The sequence below is a fragment of the Oncorhynchus keta genome, chromosome 13 (genome assembly GCF_023373465.1).
Source record: "Oncorhynchus keta strain PuntledgeMale-10-30-2019 chromosome 13, Oket_V2, whole genome shotgun sequence".
Classification (NCBI taxonomy): domain Eukaryota; kingdom Metazoa; phylum Chordata; class Actinopteri; order Salmoniformes; family Salmonidae; genus Oncorhynchus; species Oncorhynchus keta.
In genome coordinates this window covers 5,806,405-5,815,976 of record NC_068433.1, presented here as the reverse complement: position 1 = coordinate 5,815,976, position 9,572 = coordinate 5,806,405, and the positions used below count along the sequence as shown (strand labels likewise).

Genomic DNA, 9,572 nt, shown 5'->3' with positions numbered 1-9,572 from the left:
CAATAGTGCTGAATTTGACCCCATACACCATGATCACACCGTAATCTACACACACAAATAAGAGTTTAAATATAATAACATAATAATAATAATTATAGTAAATAACAACTTCACACCAGAGTTACTTTACCGCACTGGAGTTACTTTACCAGAGTTACTTTACCAGAGTTACTTTACCGCACTGGAGTTACTTTACCAGAGTTACTTTACCAGAGTTACTTTACCGCACTGGAGTTACTTTACCGTACTGGAGTTACTTTACCAGAGTTACTTTACCGCACTGGAGTTACATTACCAGAGTTACTTTACCGCACTGGAGTTACTTTACCACACTGGAGTTACTTTACCAGAGTTACTTTACCAGAGTTACTTTACCAGCGTTACTTTACCGCACTGGAGTTACTATACCGCACTGGAGTTACTATACCACACTGGAGGCTGGGATCACCACACGTCAGGAACCTGCGCTGAATCTCTGACATTCCATAACCTGGAACAGGAAAAAAAAAGATATTTTTTCACCTTGTTATTCTCTGTCACCTCAATGAGGGTTTTGAGCCTTGAGCTACACATACCATCAGCAATCACTGTTAGATGACTAGACTTACCCAGAAAGAGGCTGGCCTGCAGCGCTGGAAGAACAGACAAGAGAATATACTCCTTATAAATGTGTCCTTTTGCTGATAAAAAAACCCGACATACACACAATAGGAGGAGCAGTGCCACTGGAGCCCGTTAGAGGTTGAGAGGAGAAGAGAGGAAAAGGATGAAAAAACTAAGAGAAATTAGAAGAGTAAGAGACTTACCGGCGATCAAAATTGATTGTCCAAGGAGCATTCTGTCTACTTTATCAGGGATCTCTATAGGAGAGACAGCTTCTGAGTGTCTGACTGTATTGAATGGATTTGCCCACGTAGTGAGATACGAATAACAGTTGAACGCGTGAGCTGTAACTGGAACATATTCCCTATTTACTCTGTTGACCAATCCCCCCCCCCAGACGTTATCTATTTCACAACTACCCACGGCTGTACCCCAATCAAAATGCCTGTTTACTGTTCTATCTGAGGAATCACTGTGCATCCACTGTTCCATCAACCCAGCCATTCATAAATATAATCTCCACTGTTCCATCAACCCAGCCATTCATAAATATAATCTCCACTGTTCCATCAACCCAGCCATTCATAAATATAATCTCCACTGTTCCATCAACCCAGCCATTCATAAATATAATCTCCACTGTTCCATCAACCCAGCCATTCATAAATATAATCTCCACTGTTCCATCAACCCAGCCATTCATAAATATAATCTCCACTGTTCCATCAACCCAGCCATTCATAAATATAATCTCCACTGTTCCATCAACCCAGCCATTCATAAATATAATCTCCACTGTTCCATCAACCCAGCCATTCATAAATATAATCTCCACTGTTCCATCAACCCAGCCATTCATAAATATAATCTCCACTGTCCCATCAACCCAGCCATTCATAAATATAATCTCTACTGTCCCATCAACCCAGCCATTCATAAATATAATCTCCACTGTCCCATCAACCCAGCCATTCATAAATATAATCTCCACTGTCCCATCAACCCAGCCATTCATAAATATAATCTCCACTGTCCCATCAACCCAGCCATTCATAAATATAATCTCCACTGTTCCATCAACCCAGCCATTCATAATATAATCTTGAAGGTCCCATCAACCCACTTCATAAAATAATCTCCATGGTTCCATCAGACCAGGATTAATAAATGTTCTCCAGTGTCCCATCAGCACAGCCATTCATAAATATAATCTCCACTGTTCCATCAGTTGTGCCATTCATAAATATTCATTCTACTGTTCCATCAGCCCAGATATTCAAATAAATATAATCTATATTGTCCCATCAGCCCAGCCATTCATAAATATAATGGCTAATGTCCCATCAGCCCAGCCATTCATAAATATTCATCACTGTTCCATCAGCCCAAAGCCATTCATAAATATGAATAGTGGACTGTTCCATCAACCCAGCCATTCATAAATATAATCTCTACTGTTCCATCAGCCCAGCCATTTGCATAAATATAATCTACACTGTCCCATCAACCCAGCCATTCATAAATAACCATGTCTTATGTCCCATCAACCCAACCATTCATAAATATAATCTCCACTGTCCCAAACCCAGCCATTCATAAATATAATCTCCACTGTTCCATCAACCCAGCCATTCATAAATATAATCTCCACTGTCCCATCAACAGTAGCCAGTTCATAAATATAACTCCACTGTCCCATCAACCCAGCCATTCATAAATATAATCTCTACATGAATCCCATCAACCAGGGAGGTAAATATAATCCCTCTGGGGACCATCATCAAGTCAAGCCCATAAATATAATTCCACTGTTCCATCAACAAGACTCAGTCCATTCATAAAGATAATCTCCACTGTTCCATCAACCCAGGTTCATAAATATAGATCTCACTGTCCCATTCAACCCAGCCCCCTTCAAAATATAATCTCCACTGTCCCATCAACCCAGCCATTCATAAATATAATCTCTACTGTCCCATCAACCCAGCCATTCATAAATATAGATCTCTACTGTCCCCAACTCCAGCCATCATAAATATAATCTCCACTGTTCCATCAACCCAGCTATTCTAAATATAATCTCCACTGTTCCATCAACCTGCCATTCTAAATATAATCTCCCTGTCCCATCAACCCAGCCATTCCCCCATAAATATAATCTGTACCCCCATCAACCCAGCCATTCATAAATATAATCTCTACTGTCCCATCAACCCAGCCATTCATAAAATACTCTCTACTGTCCCATCAACCCAGCCATTCATAAATATAATCTCCACTGTTCCATCAACCCAGCCATTCATAAATATAATCTCCACTGTTCCATCAACCCAGCCATTCATAAATATAATCTCCACTGTTCCATCAACCCAGCCATTCATAAATATAATCTCCACTGTCCCATCAACCCAGCCATTCATAAATATAATCTCTACTGTCCCATCAACCCAGCCATTCATAAATATAATCTCTACTGTCCCATCAACCCAGCCATTCATAAATATAATCTCTACTGTCCCATCAACCCAGCCATTCATAAATATAATCTCCACTGTCCCATCAACCCAGCCATTCATATATATAATCTCCACTGTTCCATCAGCCCAGCCAGACATTTTATAAATATTGAAGGGAAAAAAACAACAACTCTGGAATCAATCTCCCTGGTTGGGCAGAGAGGAGGGGCAACCTGTTCTCAGTGGTTTTCATATTATAGTGTATGTAAATCCGGAATACTCCATTTAGTATGTTGTGTTACATTTTGTACGTATTCATTTTTGGATGTCCATCACCCATTTCGTATGATATGTTACAAATTACAATTAGTATTATATTTTACGATTTGCAATTTCTGGCTATGTGGCTAATGATAGCTGGTGGCTAATGTTAGCTAGCCCGCTAGCGTTCTCTAGGCTAGGAGTGAGGGGTTAAAGTTAGGTGAAGGTTTAGCTAAAAGAGTTAAGGTTATGAATAGTGGAAGGATTAGCTAACATGCTAAGTAGCTGCAAAATAACAAAAAAGTAGGACGTTTTTGAAAAGTTCCAAATTAGTAAAATGTTGCGAGACATTATACACCTACCCGTCAACCCCTACCGAATACCCCCTTTAGTTTTTGATCTAAGTAACCATGTCTTATGTACAAAACGTAACATATCATACATACTACATGGAGTGTCCCCAATTTACATACAGAATAATAAGACAAGCTCTAAAACCAGGTTGGGAGGGGAGATAAGTAACCCAGTGCCCAATTTACAGTATGAGTTACAGTATGTTATTTTTCTGTTGTGTGGGTTGAAGCATTGTTTGTGAAATACACTTAATTATACATGAATATTAGCTTCGGGGAGGAGTCAATGGTCCCTCTGGGGAGGAGTCAATGGTCCCTCTGGGGAGGAGTCAATAGTCCCTCATCTGTAGGAGTCACTGTTCACTGTATTCCACCACCAAGACTCTTCTGTCCCCCCTTCCAGACCAAGACTCTTACCTGCCCCCCCCTTCCAACACCTGTCCCCCCCTTCCACCACCAAGACTCTTACCTGTCCCCCCTTCCAACACTGTCCCCCTTCCATCTGTAAGACTCTTACCTGTCCCATATCTGTAGTAGTGACTTCCAACACCTGTAGTTCCAGTGACTGTAAACCTGTCCTCTCCTTCCATCACCAAGACTCTTACCTGTCCCCCCTTCCACCTGTAAGACTCTTACCTGTCCCCCCTTCCACCACCAAGACTAGTGACTGTCCCCCCTTCCACCACCAAGACTCTTACCTGTCCCCCCTTCCACCACCAAGACTGTTACTGTCCCCCCTTCCACCACTAAGACTCTTACCTGTCCCCCCTTCCACCACCAAGACTCTATACCTGTCCCCCCTTTCCACCACCAAGACTGTTACCTGTCCCCCCTTCCACCACCAAGACTCTTACCTGTCCCCCCCTTCCACCACTAAGACTGTATACTGTCCCCCTTCCACCACTAAGACTCTATACCTGTCCCCCTTCCACCACCAAGACTCTTACCTGTCCCTCCCCTTCCACCACCAAGACTCTTACCTGTATCCCCTCTTCCACCACATAGACTCTCTACTGTCCCCCACCTGGTGTGAGTGACTGTATACAGTATCTCAGATGTGTGTTGGTTGTAGGCTTATGCTATGTGCTGTATTTTGGGGGCGGGACTCAATTACTGGAGTTTTTAGACATGACTTAGTATCTGGTCTGTCTGCCTCAAGTGGTCAAAGTCAGTAACTACAGTGTGTGTTGCTCTGTGGCATGCTGCTCACCCTTCAGACAAGGGATGGGCAACTAGCGTCCCCTTTTTTAGGCCCACGGATCAATTTCAGTTGGGGTCTCAACTTACTGTTGAGAGTTAGAATAGTAGAATACACGAGGTGCAATTTCAAAACTTGGTTGTGAATCAGCTGTTTCTCTCTTGTGATGTCAGTCACTGACAGTCCCTCAATTAGCCCATGTCAGCTAACATTTAAAAAAAAATGATTGTTAAGTTAGTCTAACCAGCTGTCTAAACTTACTAGTAATCATGGTCGAATTAGCGACCGGGGGGGCTACCATGGATTTCATAAGTCACTCTTACTCAGATATCCTATAAAAACTGCAAACATTTCTGTGTAGAATTGCAAGGAAATTAACTCAAACTTAAAATGTAAATTAGGACCTCCAAAAGGCTAAGGCCGGCTCTGTCTAAACTTCTGTCGGTATGGATCGGTATGGATGTGGGTAGGCAGACCCGACAGCCACTCATGATGACTTCAGGTCTTTTGTGGCCACCACCCCATCAAAGTTGCCCATCAGCCACTCCAGACTCAACAATCAGGGCCTGTATTCATAATGGCTGCATTTACACAGGCAGCCCAATTCTGATCTTTTGCCCCGTTATTGGCAAAAGATCTGATCTGATTGGTCAAAAGACCAGTTAGTGGAAAAATATCAGAATTGTGTGTTTCAGAGTATGAGTGCTAATTTAGGATCAGTTTTGCCTTTCAGATGATAATGCATAAGATTACATTGACGTGGACGTGGACACGGTGGCTGATACTAGATATGTACTCCTACTCTGATACACTTAAATGAACACAGGCCGTGGGGTATCTGTTCAGCTTGCCCCAAAGGGATGTGGGAAGTGAACATTTTCATTTTCTAATTCATGGTTGGAGCTATGGATGCAGGGACCTACAGTTCACAAGATGATAATGTATAGCTTAAAAATATGACCTATGTTCAGCAATAAAGTAGAGTTGTATAACCTTCTGTTTTGGGTTGTGATATGGTATGTACCAAGATCATCAGATTCAATTCTTCAAATATCAATGGGCATGTCTATCTTAAAAAGGGAAATCCCATACCACCAACTACATGTGTGAAAACACATGATTCTACGTTCTACGGTTAAAACGTTAAGAAAAAGTTCCTAACAAATGTCCTACCTGAAAAAGTAGAGGAATAAGTATTTAAAATGTGCTTTTCAAAACCTGCAACTAGTTTCTAGCGAGAGGGCATTTTCCCTCTCTATCTGTAGGAGTGACTGTATACTGTATCCCCTCTATCTGTAGTAGTGACTGTATACTGTATCCCCTCTATCTGTAGGAGTGACTGTATAATGTATACCCTCTATCTGTAGTAGTGACTGTATACTGTATCCCCTCTATCTGTAGGAGTGACTGTATAATGTATCCCCTCTATCTGTAATAGTGACTGTATACTGTATCCTCTCTATCTGTAGTACTGACTGTATATTGTATCCCCTCTATCTGTAATAGTGACTGTATACTGTATCCCCTCTATCTGTAGTAGTGCCTGTATACTGTATCCCCTCTATCTGTAGTAGTGACTGTATAATGTATCCCCTCTATCTGTAGGAGTGACTGTATAATGTATACCCTCTATCTGTAGTAGTGACTGTATATTGTATCCCCTCTATCTGTAATAGTGACTGTATACTGTATCCCCTCTATCTGTAGTAGTGCCTGTATACTGTATCCCCTCTATCTGTAGTAGTGACTGTATAATGTATCCCCTCTATCTGTAGTAGTGACTGTATACTGTATCCCCTCTATCTGTAGTAGTGACTGTATACTGTTCCCCTCCCTCTGTAGTAGTGACTGTATACTGTATACTGTATCCCATCTATCTGTAGTAGTGACTGTATACTGTATCCCCTCTATCTGTAGTAGTGACTGTATACTGTATCCCCTCTATCTGTAGTAGTGACTGTATACTGTATCCCCTCTATCTGTAATAGTGACTGTATACTGTATCCCCTCTATCTGTAGTAGTGACTGTATACTGTATCCCCTCTATCTGTAGTAGTGACTGTATACTGTATCCCCTCTATCTGTAGTAGTGACTGTATACTGTATCCCCTCTATCTGTTGTACTGACTGTATACCGTATCCCATCTATCTGTAATAGTGACTGTATACTGTATCCCATCTATCTGTAGTAGTGACTGTATACTGTATCCCCTCTATCTGTAGTAGTGACTGTATACTGTATCCCCTCTATCTGTAGTAGTGACTGTATAATGTATCCCCTCTATCTGTAGTAGTGACTGTATACTGTATCCCATCTATCTGTAGTAGTGACTGTATACTGTATCCCTTCTATCTGTAGTAGTGACTGTATACTGTACCTCCTCTATCTGTAGTAGTGACTGTATACTGTATCTGTAGTAGTGACTGTATACTGTATCCCCTCTATCTGTAGTAGTGACTGTATACTGTATCCCCTGTAGTAGTGACTGTATACTGTATCCCATCTATCTGTAGTAGTGACTGCATACTGTATCCCTTCTATCTGTAGTAGTGACTGTATACTGTACCTCCTCTATCTGTAGTAGTGACTGTATACTGTATCTGTAGTAGTGACTGTATACTGTATCCCCTCTATCTGTAGTAGTGACTGTATACTGTATCTCCTCTATCTGTAGTAGTGACTGTATACTGTATCTCCTCTATCTGTAGTAGTGACTGTATACTGTATCCCCTGTTCAACAATTAAACCATTTACTGGAGCCCCAACCTGACATATTCTAATAACAGTATTAGATATAGATACATTTGTTTCAAGAAAACACATTAGGAATATTGTTCTGACATTTTCATGAGACTATTCAGATTTCTTTGTTTATTTTGTTTTTGCAGTACTGCAGATAACCTGTTCTGTTACTTCTGTTACCATAGTGCAAAATATCACGTTACAATTTGTGGTTCAGAAAACACTTTAAAATGTGGTATTTACAATATTTACACCGTAGCACAATACGATAACCACTACTACATCAAATTCCATTCTTGATTAACACGTATTTACATTTGTTACTAACAAGACCATATTATATTGTCGAGTAAAATGACTACAAAATATATATATAAAAAAAAAACAGACATGATAAACAATTTAAAGTCTGCGTGCCTCGTTTCATATCCGTTTAACTGAAACCGTGGTACAGAGTTATGCGTGAACAAGTTCACTGGTGCATCATGGTCCAATACTTTGATCGACACTGTTAAAAACACAGCTGGCTGTGATCGTAATGGTTAGAGTTCACGCCAGTCAGTTATCCATAGCTCCTCCCATTGGTTTAATCCATATGACATGTATGCTCATTCTAGGGGGGGGTCGTATTGGTTTAATCCATATGACATGTATGCTCATTCTAGGGGGGGTCGTATTGGTTTAATCCATATGACATGTATGCTCATTCTAGGGGGGTCAGGTTGGTTTAATCCATATGACATGTATGCTCATTCTAGGGGGGTCGTATTGGTTTAATCCATATGACATGTATGCTCATTCTAGGGGGGGGTCGTGTTGGTTTAATCCATATGACATGTATGCTCATTCTAGGGGGGTCGTATTGGTTTAATCCATATGACATGTATGCTCATTCTAGGGGGGTCGTATTGGTTTAATCCATATGACATGTATGCTCATTCTAGGGGGGTCGTATTGGTTTAATCCATATGACATGTATGCTCATTCTAGGGGGGTCGTATTGGTTTAATCCATATGACATGTATGCTCATTCTAGGGGGGTCGTATTGGTTTAATCCATATGACATGTATGCTCATTCTAGGGGGGTCGTATTGGTTTAATCCATATGACATGTATGCTCATTCTAGGGGGGTCGTATTGGTTTAATCCATATGACATGTATGCTCATTCTAGGGGGGTCGTATTGGTTTAATCCATATGACATGTATGCTCATTCTAGGGGGGTCGTATTGGTTTAATCCATATGACATGTATGCTCATTCTAGGGGGGTCGTATTGGTTTAATCCATATGACATGTATGCTCATTCTAGGGGGGTCGTATTGGTTTAATCCATATGACATGTATGCTCATTCTAGGGGGGTCGTATTGGTTTAATCCATATGACATGTATGCTCATTCTAGGGGGTCGTATTGGTTTAATCCATATGACATGTATGCTCATTCTAGGGGGGGTCGTATTGGTTTAATCCATGTGACATGTATGCTCATTCTAGGGGGGTTGTATTGGTTTAATCCATATGACATGTATGCTCATTCTAGGGGGTCGTATTGGTTTAATCCATATGACATGTATGCTCATTCTAGGGGGGTCGTATTGGTTTAATCCATATGACATGTATGCTCATTCTAGGGGGTCGTATTGGTTTAATCCATATGACATGTATGCTCATTCTAGGGGGGTCGTATTGGTTTAATCCATATGACATGTATGCTCATTCTAGGGGGGTCGTATTGGTTTAATCCACGTGACATGTATGCTCATTCTAGGGGGGTCGTATTGGTTTAATCCATATGACATGTATGCTCATTCTAGGGGGGTCGTATTGGTTTAATCCATATGACATGTATGCTCATTCTAGGGGGGTCGTATTGGTTTAATCCATATGACATGTATGCTCATTCAAGGGGGGTCGTATTGGTTTAATCCATATGACATGTATGCTCATTCTAGGGGG

The 9,572-nt window shown here is 41.0% G+C and overlaps 1 protein-coding gene across 1 annotated transcript in view; it reads right to left on the bottom strand.

Moving 5' to 3' along the window:
- Positions 1–951, bottom strand: part of LOC118392682 (L-rhamnose-binding lectin CSL1) — a 13,536-nt gene extending 12,585 nt beyond the window's left edge. Inside the window, exons 1-4 of the mRNA XM_052459248.1 lie at positions 807–951; positions 609–632; positions 428–490; positions 1–45 (exon numbers count right to left, since the gene is read on the bottom strand). The exon at positions 1–45 is cut by the window's left edge and continues 67 nt beyond it. Of these exons, the coding sequence (XP_052315208.1) occupies positions 1–45; positions 428–490; positions 609–632; positions 807–837 (163 nt within the window). The 5' untranslated portion in view covers positions 838–951. The remainder of the gene's footprint in view (positions 46–427; positions 491–608; positions 633–806) is intronic.
- Between the last annotated feature and the right edge of the window lie 8,621 nt (positions 952–9,572).